This window comes from Onychostoma macrolepis, chromosome 25 (assembly GCF_012432095.1).
Source record: "Onychostoma macrolepis isolate SWU-2019 chromosome 25, ASM1243209v1, whole genome shotgun sequence".
Lineage (NCBI taxonomy): Eukaryota > Metazoa > Chordata > Actinopteri > Cypriniformes > Cyprinidae > Onychostoma > Onychostoma macrolepis.
In genome coordinates this window covers 724428-743295 of record NC_081179.1, presented here as the reverse complement: position 1 = coordinate 743295, position 18868 = coordinate 724428, and the positions used below count along the sequence as shown (strand labels likewise).

At 37.4% G+C, this 18868-nt stretch overlaps 1 protein-coding gene across 20 annotated transcripts in view; it reads right to left on the bottom strand.

Moving 5' to 3' along the window:
* The window catches only part of LOC131533960 (NACHT, LRR and PYD domains-containing protein 3-like), a 91167-nt gene that overhangs the window by 20941 nt on the left and 51358 nt on the right, over positions 1-18868 (bottom strand). For 19 of the 20 annotated variants that reach the window (XR_009269265.1, XR_009269266.1, XM_058766456.1 and 16 more), the window contains 2 exons: positions 13381-13551; positions 9980-10147 (listed from right to left, as the gene is read on the bottom strand). Coding sequence is in view for 18 of the 20 variants with exons in the window: in XM_058766456.1 (XP_058622439.1) it covers positions 9980-10147; positions 13381-13551 (339 nt within the window). In the remaining 2 variants the exon portion in view is untranslated. The remainder of the gene's footprint in view (positions 1-9979; positions 10148-13380; positions 13552-18868) is intronic. The other variant, XM_058766471.1, reaches the window with a different exon arrangement.

The following is an 18868-nucleotide window of genomic DNA, read 5'->3' as shown; positions in this document are numbered from 1 at the left end:
TTCAACACCATAGAGAAACATTGGAAGATCCGAAGCTCGCATCGGTTTTATGGGGTTTATGCTTCAAAAATGGAAAAACGATGTGCCTGGGGTTCCAGGTATCCTGAGAGGATGGGCAATATAATTTATTTTATTACGTTTCCTGAATCCAGTAAAATGTAAAAGTATTCACCCCCAATACAAATGAAGACAAAAACATTCATTTTCTGGTTATCATACACTCATTAAGTCACAATTTTCATCTGCTCAAGCAGAACATTAATGTTATCTTGTGCTTTAGCAAGGTATCTCTGGCTAAAACTAGCCAACGTTAAAGTTAGTGAGTCCATGCTAACGTACAACCTAAATAGCGGATACAGTGTAGGTCAAAAACACATAAACGAAGGTCTACATTTCAGTGCCTCTCCATATTAAACTGGTTAAATGTACATTAATTTAATCATACCCTGCGATACATGAACAGTGTTGATCCTGCATGTTGTCATCCGCAATCGTGATGATCGACCTTAATATGAGACTTCCCCCGCTTTGCTTTGTGATCTGTAAACCCTCGCTTCGAGTTACCCACCGTATTTATTTTTAAATATTTTATAAATCCCTCCATGGAATATTTAATTCCCATTTGGTGGCCTTCTGTGTCCAGAATTGTGCAAAAACATTGTGGGACAACGTTTTCACACTGTAGCTGTCATTGTAAGACAGTGAGCAACTCCGTTTGTTTGTCCGAGGGAGCAACAGTAACTAAGGGGGGCGGGGCTTACCGATAGGTCAATTGGCCGACAGTTTACAATTATCCTCGGCCCGAGCCCGTTTCATTTCTCTCTCTCTGGCTTCCTAGTTTAATAATTAATTAATTTTTTCATTATTAATTAATTTAGAAAAATGTTTGGAACATTTTTTATTTGTTAAATTCAAGTTTTTTGTTTTTTTAAGTGAGGACAAAGATGTTAGCGGTTGACAGCTGAGTTGATCACATTTGATCAATATAGCCTTCTCAAATCATCACAACTTGCTTAAAATAAAATCAATGGATATAAAACACTGCAAGCATATTACAATTTTAGTTTAAACATTTAGATAAAAATGCGCTGTTATGCGTAGGATCTAAGCAGAGAGTGGAAGCTGAAGCGCTCTTAATGAATGGAGGCGCCAGCACGATCACTTGCATTTTGTTCTTCAGTAGAAACAACTTGAAGTACGCTTCCATTTTTGCTCATACAAATAGGACTCATACTTCATTCAGAACTGTAAATGGTCTACCATTATTTCTGTGTGCAGTCATAATATCAACAAAACGTTGTGCTTTCTAAAATAGAGAAAACAAACAGGACGTGCTTTTTGCTGTCTCGTGCTGAAATGCAAGGCTCTAAAATCAGGTGCAGTTTAGCTTTGCCGTGTCCGAAACTGATGGATTATATTCACAATAAGCTACAGAATAAGACTGAATCCATGAAGGGCAAATGAGGACAATAATACGTTAACAATGTATGATCGTGCTTTGGTTCATATTTAAGAAACGACTTTTAAAAAGTCATTATTATTACAGCAAAAATTTGTTTTTGTTCCATTAATAAATTTATGTGAGTCTGAAAAATAAACGGTGCTTATCATAATCGAATGTGATTCATCTGCGATTATGAACGCGATATTGCGTATAGCTTCTCAGTGATCTACGGCTCTGTGTATTAAATACCGCTCCACCTGAAAGCACGTGAAGAAGATTTACTGCTGATTACAGAACCTGACACGATGCGCACGACAATCACATGCGATTTATCGTGCAGCCCTTTTTTGTTTGTTTGTTGATCACAAAGTACAAAGTAGATGAGGAAAACTAGGATGCCGGGTGTATTCATTGCGCCGCCATTACTGTCTACAGTGCGTGGAATGGTGCGCTGTGATTGGCTGAGCGGATATATCGCATTCTGCAGAGACTGGCGTTTCAACCCTGACAGAATAACATGGCGGATATCTCATTTTGAGTAAAATTAAAAATTGACTTTTCAATACCAATCAGATACAATACTGATTTTGGCGGAAACTCAATAAAAAAGAAAAAAAAAGGTGTTTTTGGAACCAGACAGCATTTGAACAGGCTTCCTTGCACTATAATGAACACAATAATTATCTACATGACGCCACTGTTATTTATTGTGAAGTGAGATGAATGTCTGTCTTTTTTTTTATAAATAAAAATAATATATAAAATGATTAATGCAGATGTGTGCATTCTGCAGTTAGCTGGTTTATGTTACCATTTTTTTTCTTTCGGATTGTCGGTGTCGGTCCTATCTGATATGCAATTTCCTGACCAATCCTCCAACAGGAACGGTAAGAAAAGGTCAGACAAAATAGAAATTGATTTTGATGATTTTTTAGTTCAAGGGATACAACGAAACTGGAGTAGGGAGGTCAAGAAACAGGAGAAGAAGGAACGTCGCAGACCGGCTCAAGAGAGAGTGGGAGGACCAAAAGATCATCTTCAAGATGAAGGCAATTCTGAGGTTGATGAGGAAGCAAGAATCGACGAATAAGAGAATAATGAAATTGATAAAAGAGATGATTGAATTGTGTGATTTTTCAGCTGAATTACAAAGATTTTTCTGTGATTTACAATGCACAAACAAGCAACAATATCTGCAGAATGGAGAAGGGTTGACAATTCACAAAACATAAAATATCAATTTTATTTCAATTTTCGTTTTTGTGTTTCAGAGGAAAAGCATTATGGATGTGACATTTCTCTGTTACGGACGTGACCGTTCTGAAAGCAGAATTTATCCGACTAGCCTATATGCAATCATACAAAATGCTTTAAAAACTTTAACATAGATGTCTAGAGGGTATTTAGGGCTGCCCCCCACGTAAGATTTTTCTAGTATTCACCAGAAGAGACGGACAGCAGCTCGTAAGTGTTGCGATACTTAGTCATAGATCTGTTGTTTAAATTATTTACTTGCTGTTGGGAAGGAATACTTTCGTTTCCCTTCTATTTCTATTCTGCATTTTCGTTGAGGTTTCGTTGTTTGATTGCACTTTCTGTTAATTATAATAATTTGCACCTCGGCTAAGAAGGAACCTGGATCATTTTCATTGCTCCTTGCAAGCGAAGTGTTAGTTTCGTCTTGAGTTATTTGCACAAGGCTATTGGCTGGGCCAATCAGAAGCCGGCCACAGCTGTTTTCACGGTAGTGTGTTAGGCTGTATTTATCAGAGGTCCGAGCGCTGACGCGGAAGCATCAGCGGAAGCGTTCAGCCTCCTCGTGTGAAGACCGACGAGGGTAAAGACCATCGACTTTTCCTGCGCGACTTTAACCGAGCAACGACACCGAGCGACACACTCTCCGTTTCCATCCTCTTTCCTGCCACCTCTATCATGTGTTTCCAAACTATTCCGGTTCTCTCTCAACCACGCTCTAACGTCCCACGCAGACGGCAACGTAATCCTGCTAACCTGCGCCTTATCTCTACCTCCTTCACTACACCTCTTTCCTTCTCTGTGGGTCTCTGGAATTGTCAGTCAGCTGTCAACAAAGCTGACTTCATTTCTGCTTTTTCTTTAAAATCCACGCTCAGCATCTTGGGCTTGACTGAGACCTGGATTCGTCCAGAAGACTCAGCAACCCCAGCTGCTCTCTCTACTAGTCTCTCTTTCTCTCACACCCCGGCAAGTTGGCGGGGTGGAGGCACTGGTCTGCTCATTTCTAACAATTGGAAATACTCAACCCGCTCTTCCCTATGCAATTACAACTCATTTGAATCTCATGCCATTACTGTATCAGCTCCGATAAAACTCCAGATTGTGGTCATTTACCGTCCCCCTAGCCAAATTCTAGCCACCTTCCTAGAGGAGCTGGACGGGCTGCTGTCCTCTTCGTGAAGGATGGCACTCCACTCCTAGTCTTTGGTGATTTCAACATTCACCTAGACAAGCCTTATGCTACAGACTTCCATGCACTCCTAGCTTCGCTTGATCTCAAACGCCTTACCACTACTAGCACGCACAAATCAGGCAACCAACTTGACTTAATTTACACACGCAATTGTACTGCAGATAACATTCTGGTACAACCGCTACATACTTCGGACCATTTCTTCATTACATTTACATTACACTTTGCTTCTCCTGTGCCACCAACCCCCCTACCAGTTACTTTTAGACGAAACCTGCGCTCCCTTTCTCCTTCCCATCTCTCCTCTGTAGTATCCTCCTCTCTTCCTTCACCCACCCATTTCTCATCTCTGGATGTAAACGCAGCTACTGAGACTTTATGCTCTACCTTAACCTCTTGTCTAGACGACATTTGTCCTCTCTCCTCTAGGCCAGCACGGGCTGCTCCTTCCAACCCCTGGTTATCCGAGGTTCTTCGTGAACATCGGACTACACTCAGAGCGGCAGAGAGAAAATGGCGCAAATCAAACGATCTGTCGGACCTCAGTAGGTACCAGTCTACGCTCACATAAAAAATCGAGTAATTTTTTACTGCTAAATTCTGAAAAAACAGAGGTGTTAATTATCGGACCTAAAAACCCCACATGTAACCTAGAACATTATCTAACACTTGACGGCTGCTCTGTCAATTCTTCTTCATCAGTCAGGAACCTAGGTGTGCTGTTCGATAGCAATCTGTCATTTGAAAGCCATGTTTCTAGCATCTGTAAAACTGCATTTTTTCATCTCAAAAGCATATCTAAATTGCGACCAATGCTCTCAACGTCAAATGCAGAAATGTTAATTCATGCGTTTATGACCTCAAGGTTAGACTATTGTAATGCTTTATTGGGTGGTTGTTCTGCACGCTTGATCAACAAACTACAGTTGGTCCAAAATGCAGCAGCTAGAGTCCTTACTAGAACCAGGAAATATGACCATATTAGCCCGGTTCTGTCAACACTGCACTGGCTCCCTATCAAGCATCGGATAGATTTTAAAATCTTGTTAATTACTTATAAAGCCCTGAATGGTTTAGCTCCTCAGTACTTGAGCGAGCTCTTATCGCATTATAGTCCTCCACGTCCGCTGCGTTCTCAAAACTCTGGCCGTTTGATAATACCTAGAATATCAAAATCGACTGCGGGCGGCAGATCCTTTTCCTATTTAGCACCCAAACTCTGGAACAGTCTACCTAACACTGTTCGGGAGGCAGACACACTCTGTCAGTTTAAATCTAGATTAAAGACCCATCTCTTTAGCCTGGCTTACACATAACACATTAATACGCTTCCATTATTCAAATCCGTTAAAGGATTGTTAGGCTGCATTAATTAGATCAACCGGGAACACTCCCCATAACACACGATGTACTCGTTACATCGTAAGTTGAATGGCATCTGCGCTAATGTTTGTCTGTTTCTTTCCTAGTCTGTTTCTCGGTCCGTGTCCGATCAGATAGTGGGTCGGCGCCGGGAGGTGACGTCTGCGGCCCTGATCGTCGGCGGAGACCAGGACACCCAGATGACCCCCAGAGATATATCCCCAGATATATCAACCAAAAATAACAAAATAACTAAAATATAATAAAATACCTAACTACATAATACTACTATTGTTAGAAATTGCAACAAAATTAAAATAGAAATAGAAACTTTTGAACTGCGGGTTTCGTCTGGTCAGAGGAGAACTGGCCCCCCGACTGAGCCTGGTTTCTCCCAAGGTTTTTTTCTCCATTCTGTCACAGAGGGAGTTTTGGTTCCTTGCCGCTGTCGCCTCTGGCTTGCTCAGTTGGGGACACTTAATTTCTAGCGATTATCGCCGATTTGATTGCACAGATACTATTTAAACTAAACTGAGCTAGACAATGACATCTCTGAATTCAATAATGAAATGTCTTTAACTGAAAATTGAGTGTTTAATCTTATCATTATACATTACTGACACTCTATCCTCCAATTTGATACTGTTAAGTGCTTTGACACAATCTGTATTGTAAAAGCGCTATATAAATAAAGGTGACTTGACTTGACTTGACATCCTTCTCTGCTAAAGTCCACACTGCCAAATCCTCACATTTCCGCAACAAGATCGACAGCGCTCCAGACATGCGTAATCTCTTCAGAACATTTAATTCCCTCCTCTGTCCCCCTCCACCTCCTCCCACCACCTCTATTACAGCTGATGACTTTGCCACTTTCTTTACAGACAAAACTAGATCAATCAGTGGTCAGTTTTCACCTCCACGCACACAGGACCCTCACCCTACCACATCCACTGCTAAAACTCCCATCTTTTCTTTCTGTCCACTCACTGAAGCTGAAGTATCCAAGCTTCTCCTCTCCAACCATCCTACAACATGTCCTCTTGACCCAATCCCCTCACACCTTCTCCAAGCAATCTCACCCACACTCTTACCTGCACTCACACACATCATCAACACATCCCTACTCACAGGTAACTTCCCCATTGCGTTCAAGCAGGCTCGGGTAACCCCACTGCTCAAAAAACCTACATTAAACACTTCTCTTATAGAAAACTACAGACCTGTCTCTCTCCTTCCGCTCATAGCGAAAACACTTGAACGAGTTGTCTTCAACCAAGTCTCACTGTTTCTTTCACAGAACGACAAACTGGATGCTAAACAGTCAGGTTTCAGGAGGGGCCATTCAACTGAGACTGCGCTTCTCTCGGTCACTGAAGCCCTGCGAATTGCAAAAGCCCATTCCAAATCATCAGTCCTCATTCTGCTGGACCTATCTGCCGCTTTTGACACTGTCAATCATCAGATACTCCTGTCCACCCTCTCATCACTGGGCATCTCTGGCATTCCACTTCGCTGGTTTGAATCCTATCTCACTGGTAGGTCTTTCAGGGTGGCCTGGGGAGGTGAGGTATCCAAAGCACATCAACTGGTCACTGGGGTTCCTCAGGGATCAGTTCTTGGACCCCTCCTCTTCTCCACATACACTACATCACTGGGTCCCATCATACAGGCACATGGATTCTCATACCATTGCTACGCTGATGACACACAGCTCTACCTCTCTTTTCAACCAGATGATCCAACGGTAGCTGCAAGGATCTCAGGTTGCCTGGCGGACATCTCGGCATGGATGAAAGAACATCACCTGCAGCTCAACCTGGCAAAGACTGAGCTTCTTGTCCTCCCTGCCACTCCGACTCTACAGCATGACTTCACGATCCAGTTAGGTTCATCAACAATAACCCCATCAACTTCTGTCAGAAATCTTGGTGTAATCTTTGATGATCAGCTGACCTTCAAAGACCACATTACAAAACTGCTCGATCTTGCAGGTTTGCACTATATAACATCAGAAAGATCAGGCCCTTTCTGACAGAGCATGCTGCACAACTTCTTGTCCAGGCCCTTGTCATTTCTAGGCTGGACTATTGCAATGCTCTTCTGGCTGGACTTCCGTCTAACACAGTCAAACCTCTACAAATGATTCAGAATGCAGCGGCACGACTGGTCTTCAACGAGCCCAAAAGAGCCCATGTTACACCTCTCTTTATCTCCCTGCACTGGCTACCAATCACGGCTCGCATCAAGTTCAAGACACTGATGCTTGCATATAGAACAACCACTGGCTCAGCACCCGTTTACTTGCACTCTCTATTAACAAACTACATCCCCTCCAGAAATCTGAGATCTGCTAGTGAGCGACGCCTCGTGATACCATCACAGAGAGGCGCAAAATCACTCTCTAGATCATTCTCATTCACCATTCCTGGCTGGTGGAACGATCTTCCCACCTCTATCCGGAATGCTGGATCCCTGTCAATCTTCAAGCAACAACTGAAAACTCATCTCTTTCGACAGCACTTGACTTCATCCTAAACTTAAAAAAAAAAAAAAAAAAAAATTATCTTTACTTATTCCTTCCTTTGGTAGTTTGTATTTATTTGAACAATGCCTGAGACTTGGTGTTGCAAGCACTTCGTATGTCTGATTGCCTCTTCAAGATTAATCGCTCTATGTATTCCCCAATTGTAAGTCGCTTTGGATAAAAGCGTCTGCTAAATGACTAAATGTAAATGTAGTATTCGGTTTTTACATTTTTCTAGTATTTCTAGTCTGCTGTATTTGGATGCAGCCATAAATGACTGACTATGTTATTATTCAACTAGTTTATATTAAATTAAGTCTACTAATCCATAATGAGCCTTAATATATTCTGCTCTCAAGCATACGCATTAAGTTTGCCACAAAGCACAGGCAGAAGTATAGCCTAATAATTATGAAAAAGGAGACATTTACATTTTTTATTAATAAACTAATGTTTTCTTGTCGGCTGCAAAATGCAATTCGCGGTGCTGGCTCTCATCTCCACAGTAGTTTGGATGCGCTTTTAGAAATAAATGTAACGTTCACAGATTACATAATCAGGGAGTATTTGCTTTCGTTTTGAATTGTTTCGTTTAAAAGTAGACATTTCAAGCTTTCTGTAGATATATTTCCCATGTATGTGAGGCACCCCAATTATCAGTGATAGCTCGGGCGCCTCCCTGTCATGCATGCACATTAATAATTTTCTGCACAAACACTTGAATATGAATAGTAGGCTACAGTAGTAGGTTACAGTATGGGATAGGTTATTTCAGGTTACAGTATGGGATCCGCATTCAAATAAATCTTCACAAGTCTACATCCGAGACAGATGCAGGTATTACCTATAAATTGAAGGCTATTTGATGTTTTAAAATGATCTAACGGCCGATGCCGCTCCAATTCGTTGATCATTAGTTGTTCTTGATCATGATTTAACGGATGTATGATTCTCATAAACCTGTTTTAATAAATCGCTTTTGCATTAAATAATAAAGATACAAAGCAGGTTAAGTTAAATATTATTGTACACATAATTATAAAATGCTATAGACCGTGAACAAGATTGCAGTTTCAAATTTTGCATAGCACATCTCTTGCGCGTCTCACTCAGCATCATTCACGCTGTGCAAATCTTGCACTCTGAAATTTTTACGAATAAGATACACTCCTGCATTTAAATGTGGCTGCAAATTTTTTTTTTTTTTTTTTTTTTTTGGAGTTTTGCTCAAATTATATAATTTAAAAAGTGAGTAAAGAAGGCTCCCTTTAAAATCACTGAAGTTGTCAGTTAATGAAGCTCTTTTTTTATGTCGTGTGCATTGTTGATTATAATGAGAGAACTTGAGTTTAGAGGACGTTATATTAATCCGTCCCTTCTCTTCAGTTTCAATGATTTAGCTAAACCGTGGCCAGGTTTTGTTTTAGTTAGGCCTAAATAATGGGAGCAAAATTATACAGTGCCTCACATTTTGCTAAAATAAAGAATATAATTCATAAAACAAGCAACAATGTTCTCTGTCAAAATAAAGGATAGGTAACAAATAGCCAAACAAAGTATGTGCGTGACAAAAATGCGTGCTGTTTTATTAAAGGAATTTGAAAATATAAACTAAAAACGTACTCATGACAAATATTAAGTAATGTGAGAATATTGACATTTTGCAAATAAATCCATGTTTTCCTTTAGCCTAGCCTACTGAAATAGGCTACCACTTTTAATGCTACGATGCAAAGTAAACCACCATTTCTTTAGGATAATATAACACATGATTCATATTATATGAATAATACTGTACACGTTAAATGTTTCAAATCTAAAATATGGTGTAATACTGTATAGCTGTAGGCTAAATATAAGCACAGGCTCATAGGCTTGACATTTATCCTGCTTGAATTCGTTCAAAGAAACGCACATAACTTCATCAGTACTTAATTCGCATCTGTGAATATTAAATATTTTAACTACAGTGTTTTTCTGTCATTTTCCGCAGAAATGCAGCCGTCAAATGTAACACATCGGCTAGGCAAAGCTGACGGCTATTTGCGAAAATGTGTGATGCGTTCGCTTGATAACTTGTGGTTAAAGCGCCACTAGGCGGTCAAAAGCTGCAAATGCACTTTGCACACGCTGTGGTACTTACGGCAGTAAAAAGCACACTTTGGTTGGCCACCTACTGTGTGTGAATGTTACTGACCTCAATCTCTCCATTTTACAGTGTGAATCCTTCAGTACGTCACATAAGTGATTCACTCCTGTGTTTGTTATTTGATTCCTGCTCAGGTTCAGTTCTCTCAGGTGTGATGGGTTCAAAGCTGAAGTCAGGATGAGACTCTGTTTCTCTGTAATACTGCATCCATACAGACTGAAGACAGAAAGACAAAAGACAATCAATCAGATCTAAGTTCATATCTGAGCTAAACACATCATGAGTAAATGCCATACAGTCACTGATACACAAGTAAAATAATGTAAACGTATAATATATGAACAAATAAACCAAGAGAGGAGCATTTGAGGATACTAGTTACAATTCCAAATCTGGATCCACCCTCAGTCAACAAATAAGTGAATTGTACCAATGTAAATTAATATAGAGGATTGATGTAGACACAATAGAAAACAAAAATCACAAAATTAAATGGCCTTCTTTTACATTTTTAATGCAAGAAAATCATAAAATCAATCAAATAAATTATTTTAAGCCATTTTAGAGTGTAGTTTACAATCTCTAAATATACAAATAGAATACTAGATACAGACCGATCTCGAATCTCTCTTTTCTGTCAAAGATACTAGAAAAGGTAGTATCCTCACAATTATATTCTTTCTTAGAGAAAAATGGTATCTGTGAGGATTTCCAGTCAGGATTTAAACCGTTTCATAGCACTGAGACTGCTCTCGTTAGAGTTACAAATGACCTGCTCTTGTCATCTGATCGTGGTTGTATCTCTCTATTAGTACTACTGGATCTTAGCACTGCGTTCGACACTATCGACCACTAGGGACGTTACTTTTCACGCTTTACATGTTACCCTTAGGAAATATCATCAGGAGACATGGTGTTAGCTTTCACTGTTATGCTGATGATACTCAGCTCTATATTTCTTTGCGCCCCGGTGAAACACACCAAATTGAGAAACTAACGGAATGCATAGTCGATATAAAAAACTGGATGACGAGTAATTTCTTGCTGATAAATTCTGAAAAAACAGAGGTGTTAATTATCGGACCTAAAACCCCCACATGTAATAACTTAGAACACTGTCTAACACTTGATGGCTGCTCTGTAAGTTCTTCGTCATCAGTTACGAACCTAGGTGTGCTGTTTGATAGCAATCTTTCCTTTGACAGCCACGTTTCTAGCATATGTAAAACTGCATTTTTTCATCTTAAAAATATATCTAAATTGAGACCTATGCTCTCAAAGTCAAATGCAAAAATGATAATTCATGCATTTATGACCTCAAGGTTAGATTATTGTAATGCTTTATTGGGTGGTTGTTCTGCACGCTTAATAAACAAACTACAGATAGTCCAAAATGCAGCAGTCTCTTTAACCTGGTTTACACATAATACAGTAATACGCTTCTAATATTCAAATCCGATTGTTAGGCTGCATTAATTAGGTCAACCAGGGAATTGACCTAATTAACCCTAACCCAACCGGGAACACTTCCCATAACACCCGATGTACTTGTTACATCATATGAAGTATGACATCTACGCTAACATTAGTTTGTTTCTTTCTTATTCCGAGATCACCGTTGCCACCCGATCCAGTCCGTATCCAGATCAGATGGTGGATCAGCACCTAGAGACGACTTCTACAGCCCTGAACGTCAGCGGAGATCAGGACACCTAGATGAACCCCAGAGACAGATCCTCAGTGAGGACCTAGTCACCTAGACAGCCATCGGGACAAGACCACGGGAACCAGATGAGTCCTTTACAAAATCTGACTTTGCTGCAGTTGGAATTGAACTGCTGGTTCTTCTGGTCAGAGGAGAACTGACCACCGACTGAGCCTGGTTTCTCCCAAGGTTTTTTTTCTCCATTCTGTAACCGATGGAGTTTTGGTTCCTTGCCGCTGTCGCCTCTGGTTTACTCAGTTGGGGACACTTAATTTCAAGTGATATCGTCTACTTGATTGCACAGATACTATTTAAACTGAACTGAGCTGGATGATGACATCACTGAATTCAATAATGAAATGCCTTTAACTGAAAATTGAATGTTTAATCTTGTCATTTTACATTATTGACACTATTTTCCTATTCTGATATTGGAAAGTTGCTTTGACACAATCTGTATATAAATAAAGGTGACTTGACTTGACAAATATACTAAATATGCATTTTGCATAATAAAAGATTTAATGAAAACTACCATTAGTTCAGTATAAATGTGACTCAGAATAATCTACTGTCATATGTTAGACAGAAAGAGAAAGAGCAATTGTTCAGATATACTGTATGGCCATTAAACCTATTACCAACATTACAAAGGTTACAAAGTTTGAAAATCAGCAAACCTACTCATTAAGATATGATCTATTTATCCAAGTTAGTTTACACATTCATTTCACAATCACTTTTTTCTCACTGTGGTAAATATGTTTATGTCTGTTATTCTCAGACACACTGCTGACTTGTTAACACTTTACAATAAGATTTCATTCGTTAACATTTACTACATTAGTTAACATGAACCGATGATGAACAACACTAGTACAGCTTTTAATAACCTTAATTTTAGTTTCAACATTTATTAATACAGTTTTAAATTCAAAAGTTTTTTGTTAACATCAGGTAATCCAGATTAACCCAAAAGAGTGCAAGACCATCAAGAGAAGTCAGAAAATTCTGCTGAACAATAAGTCTAATAGCTACTTATGAAAATATCCTACTGTATCATAATTAATACACAAAATTACAGGGCCTATAAATAATAAATATGACCAAAACTCTGCTGAAAAACTTGTTTTAAACAATCTAATTCATGCCTTCTGTCCTCTGATTGATAATATTTTTTTTAATCAGGTAAAGTCCTTTTTTTTTCAATTTCTACAAGTTACTGTATATGCTGCACCAAAATTAGACATTTTATATGTTGTGAAAGACAAACATTAAATTGAAAGCAGTTATGAATAGTTATGTTTTTCAGCAATGAGCAAACATGACCACATTAAGCAGACATGTTCAAACAGATCAATCTTTAATAATTAATAATAATTATCTTTAATTTATCACAGAACTGAGCTGTTCATGTTAGGAAAGACATCTGTGTGTTTATAGCGCTGCTGTTTTTACAGTCTATCACTTGTTTGAATGAGTTTTCTAAACTCTGGAAGAAAATAATTTTTCTCTCTCTACAGTAACCAAATAATTAATTGACTCATGATCAAACTGACTTAGTCAACTGCTTGATGCCACTTTGCAATTGGCTGTTGAATTTAATATTTCACATTATAGTGTCTCTTTGTGATGCTGAGAAAAAACTGCTCTGACTCAAACAAATGAGGAAATATTATTATCAGCTACAGTAACATTACTATTGAAAGTAATGAAACATTTCAAATAAACTATCAATACTCACTGGAGTGTGTTGAGTGTACAGTGTTTATCCTGCAGTAGAGCAGCGATCTGATTCACTCGTGTGTCTCCTAGTTCACGTTCACTCAGATCCAGCTCTCTCAGGAGTAACGGGTTTTTACCCACAATTCCTCTCACATACTGACAGCCTTCATCTGCAGCAGGACCCAAAAACCTGCAGAAGAGAAGATGAAGCAGGATTCAATTCAGTAAAAAAAAAAAAACTTTATTATTCTGAAAACAAGCTCTAGTTATTTACATTCAAATACAGAAATAAACAAACCAATGCTTGAAAACAGAGTAGGGTAATCAAATATTTTAGTAATCGAGTATTCTACCGAAAATTATATCGATTAATCGAGTAATCGGATAAGAAGAACTTTTTCTTTATTAAAGAGCAATCCTAAATATAGGTCTCTTAAAATGAACAAGTAATTTGTTTCCTTTTTAGAAAAAATTACATTTTTATTGCTGAAATTGCATATATTAATAAAACTAAACCCATTTAGTGCATTTAATTGCCATATTACATTCAAAATACAAATATATAAAAATATAAAAATCAATTTCAAATGACTTTAAAAAAGGTAAACATAGTACAACCTAAAACTAAGACATAAATCAAAATAATAGTAATAAAAAAATTTAAATAAAACCTAAACATTGTGCAACTTAACTTTCAAGTTTCAGCCTAACTACAGCTCAGGCATGACATAAGCCTTTACTGTCTTCTTAGAAGGCTTTGTGGCTTTTGTAAGGGGCAAAAATTAGTGGGCAGGAAGCTAACGTGGAACAAAAACAAGAGTCCATACACACAACATTTATTAACAAATTTTTCAGCAACATGAATTTAAAGTTATTTGGAGAATAAACCCTCTTAAATGTCTCTCTGCATACCGGTGTGTGTGTGTGTGTGATCCTTTAAAGGAGCATGTGGTTGCAAACACAGTGCACTCTATGCAGTTACAGGGATGCACCAAAATGAAAATTCTGGGCCGAAACAGAGAATTCTGGATGTGCTTGGTCGAAAACCGAAACTGCTTTGTAATAATTATTTATTTTATTCAATAATATAAAGTAGTTCTGTAAGACTTTAATTTAACTCAATTTTAATGACACAGAATTTAAAAAACATAAGCCAATAAAATAACCACACTTTTATTGAAAGAAAACTGGACAGAAAATATATTAATATTAAATATCAATGTATTATTCTATGCAACAGAATCAGACATAACTGTTGTTGTTGTTTTTGACTAATTATCCAAATAATGTATAGTCCTGCAAACAGGGTTTTTCCTTTCTCAAAATGCAGCGGAGGTGGTACCATCCTGATCATGTGCATTGTGCATACAATGTACCCACCCTTCAAGTGGATGAAACAAACACTTTTTACACGCAACATATTTTGGGTGTTATTATAATTATAAAAAATGAAATAAGAAAATGACAATTATAAAGTTATGTTTTATTTTCCCTCATCTAATGTTTTATTGTTATTTATTCTTAAAATAGCCTTATGAAATGTTTTATTTTTCCTCAGAAATTCTGTGTTGTGTATCTGCACAGCAAAAATATGTTGGGAGATTTGTCACCATGGGTGTTAGTACAGTCTATGGTGTAAATACGCAGAGAAACTAATAACACTAGCTAGTGTTAATTCCCTAAAGTTCAACACCACAACATTAACACTTTACTCTAAAAGTCCATAACACTAGGATTTCAACACTGGAGATTTTGCTGTGTGGTTATCAAATGAAGGCATAAAACATTAATTTTATTTATCTTTAAATGATTGAAAATTAAACTTTTTGGCAATCAAATTACTATTAAAATTTAATGTTGTGTGATCATTCCTTAAAAAAATTAAAAGTTTTCATAATTTTAGTAGTAGTAGTAGTATGTATACATTGAACAATAGTAATATATTTCTGCTTCAATGTCTTCAAATTAAACCTTTTATTTAAAGACTTTTATTTTGACAGGTTGCCGTGAATACGTTTAAATTTCTGTGTGTATATAATATGACGCTAGTTTTACTCAAATTAAATGGTGAAACGCTAATGAAGTGATTCTCAGAGCAGTTCTGGAGATGTTGTTTGTGTCCTCATTGAGAAGGCAGATGCTGAAATCACCGCGAACATTACGCGCGCTTCAGTGTGTGTGTGTGTGGTAAAGGAAAATGCGCATCTCTGCCATCCCAGACAGCAATTGACTCTGTGCCGGATCCGTTTTCAAACCGGTAAATCAGTATTACAGTCACATCCGTTTCAGTGCTGTAACACGGATCTAACCCGGGCCCGGTTTCAGTGGCGGGAACTACCGTCACAGAGCAGATCCGGGCCGCGTCCGACACGAGCGCGTGTTTATCTGCAGTTCAGAACAGAAGACGTCAAAGATATTTGCTTTGATCAAAGCAATAAATTGTATTTTGAAGTAAATTAAGACAGAAAACCATTATTTTAAATTGTAATACTTTTTTCTGTATTTTTGATCAAATAAATGCTGGCTTGATTAGCATTTCGCGGAAAGAGTAAAAAAAATGTGTTGTAATATACTGTTCCAATATCTTAGAGAAACCAATTTAAGTGGAAGGATTTTTTTTTACATTTTTTTTTAAACAATGCCTATACACAACATTCTGGTCCACACTCACACCAGGGGCCTGTTCCATAAAACTAGTTTACCAAATAAGCCAGGCTTATTTCAGTAATTCTGACTTATTTTCACTTGATTTGGTTTCTGAAAGCAAAATTACCATAGCTCAAGCTCAGTCACTGTGGCAACTTATGCTGGCGAACTAACCTGGTCAGGAGCAGGCTAACTGTCCGGCTAAGCTGAGCTCCTCTAACACTGACCAATAGGAACGCATTGATATTACCACTGATGCTCTGACATACAATTAGCTGACTTTATTATTAGTCCAAAAATAAAAGTATACAGAAAATACACCTTAAATAATCAAATAAATAAAAAAATAGGCTACAACCGACTGTATTTAATGTATTGTGCCCAAAATGTAGGCTAATGACATTTTAACATAGTTGCTACTTGCGCGTTTAGTTGATCAGCGGTTTCTAGCCATGCAGCCTTTCTCTCTGATTTTATGACAGCTGTACCTTTTATGGTTATTAGAACATTAAAACATTGCAATCTAAAATGGCTCTTTAAAGCATTAAAAACACTAAATCAAAAGTTAAAATCACTGAAATAAAAAATAAAATAAATAATAGAAATCAGACTACATTTTAACTGATAAGAGGAACACACATTTAACTCATTTGAGCTAGTATGGCTGTATAGCCAGCTTACATTTGATTTACAGTTACTGCTATCATAAAAATACACTTATATGTAGGATTGAAATTCTATGTGTCACATTTAATATCCAACAACAATTTTAGCAGAATGTATATTGTATTCTGAATTCTTGTGCTATTATTCAATTCTGCTCCATCTGTGCTGCGCGCATGCGCTCAGCAGCGCTCGTTCGCTCGCTAAGCCTCCTGACAGCAAAATGGATATATTTGCATGACTTCCTAACATTTACAAATGAAAAATATACCTGTGACGTGTCAGTTATGCACTGAGGAAAACACAACGTCTCAAATGCATTAAACAACACAAATATTCGCTGTTTGCCATGGTGGATCGATTTGATCCATGATCGACATTAAAGGCTGCTTAAGAATAAGCCTGCACATCAAATTATCCTGACTCACTGAACCTGGCTCGAATTAGTGAGATTGCGTGAACTTCAGTTGTCGTTTATGAAACCGCTTTAGTCCCGATTGATTTGTTAGGCTATTTCAAGTCAGGTTTTGGACTTTAATCCCCGCTTTTCTTAGCATCTTTTATGGAACAGGCCCCTGATGGTGGCGGTAATGCACCAAAAAGTTGTTTGCCAACCGCCAATAAACCTTAATAGAAGAAGAAGACGTCAAGACGGTCGAGGTACGGACTGTACGCTGTTATCCTCAAAAACTTCACTAACGTATGTCACACCGTGTGATCACACTGTTCTACTAACAAATTAATTTCTTATTATGTTGTGTACTCGATAACTTAAAGGTTTGGTGTTTTTATTGTTCCTTAGATCGGTGTTGGACCAGCGAACACTTTAGGCCTATTATCAGAGGACTTGCTAACATGAAGAAAACGTCCCAGAGGTCTGTAATTATACGTAATTAACTAATTTTAACTTAATTACTTAATTTAAACTTTAGTAATTTTGACTGCTTCTATTAAAATTTAATGTTTAAGATTGCTGCCTGTCATGGTGGGCTAGCAATGTTAAGTGCTAAACCTCGAGGCTGCATGCATTTATTTGATCAAAACTAAAATTAAAAAAGTAATATTGTGAAATATCATTTGAATATATTTTTAAAATGTAATTTATTCCTGTGAATTTTCAGCATCATTACTGCAGTCTTCAGTGCATGATCGTTCAGAAATCATTCTAACATGTTGATTTAGTGCTGGATTTTTATTGGTGCTCAGTTATCAGTAATGATTCTTATTATTATTATTAGATGTAAAAAAAAAAATTGCTGCTTAACATTTTCTGGAAACATTTTTATGATTCTTTGATGAATAGACAGTTCAAAAGAACAATTTATTTGAAATATATTTTTTGCTTCATTATAAATGTTTTTACTTTTGTCAATTTAATGCCTGTTTGCTAAATAAAAACAGTCATTTCTATTAAATAACACACACCAAACATTTGAATGGTTGTATATCATGGTTTCTGCATATATTAAGGAGCATAACTGTTTTTCAACTGATAATAATCAGAAATGTTTTTTGAGCAGCAAATAATAATATTAGAATGATTTCTGAAGATCATGTGACGCTGAAGACTGGAGTAATGATGCCAAAATATGCTTTTATTTCTGTTAACGGTATGCTCCATGTTAATTGGGTAAATGAACTGAGAAATTGTCCAGCAACACTATATAACGATCTGTTTCAATTTCAGGTTCCACCTGAGACCCGGGACTGTCAAATAGTAAGGTGAGTCCATTTTATTTTTTTTTTTATTTTTTTTCTTTTTTTTTTTTTAGTTTTCAGTGGAGTTTGAGTTATTCAAGCTATTTGAATGCCACGATTTATAATTTAGTATTGATAATAATGAGTGCCTGATAATGTTACAACTTGTGCTGTTCAAAACATACTGTTTGTTAGGGCCGATTTTGAATTGCAGCTTTCTGGAGAAATGCTCCTTCAAATAACTTCACACTCAGCATCCTGAACAATATACCTGTTATAACAGTCATAGTCCTCTAGCAATGCTATAGTCTGTGTGTCATTTGGGTACAAACTCTTTTTCATCTCAAGTCATTGATTAAAGGAAGTGTGTATGACACTGATGTCACATGCACTAATTTCCACAGTGGAGCATGTTAATAAACTGTGACTCTTATGTGTAAGGCTTTAACATTGCTTTGTAATACTAAATTAAACAAATACATTCATAACATATCTGTGTA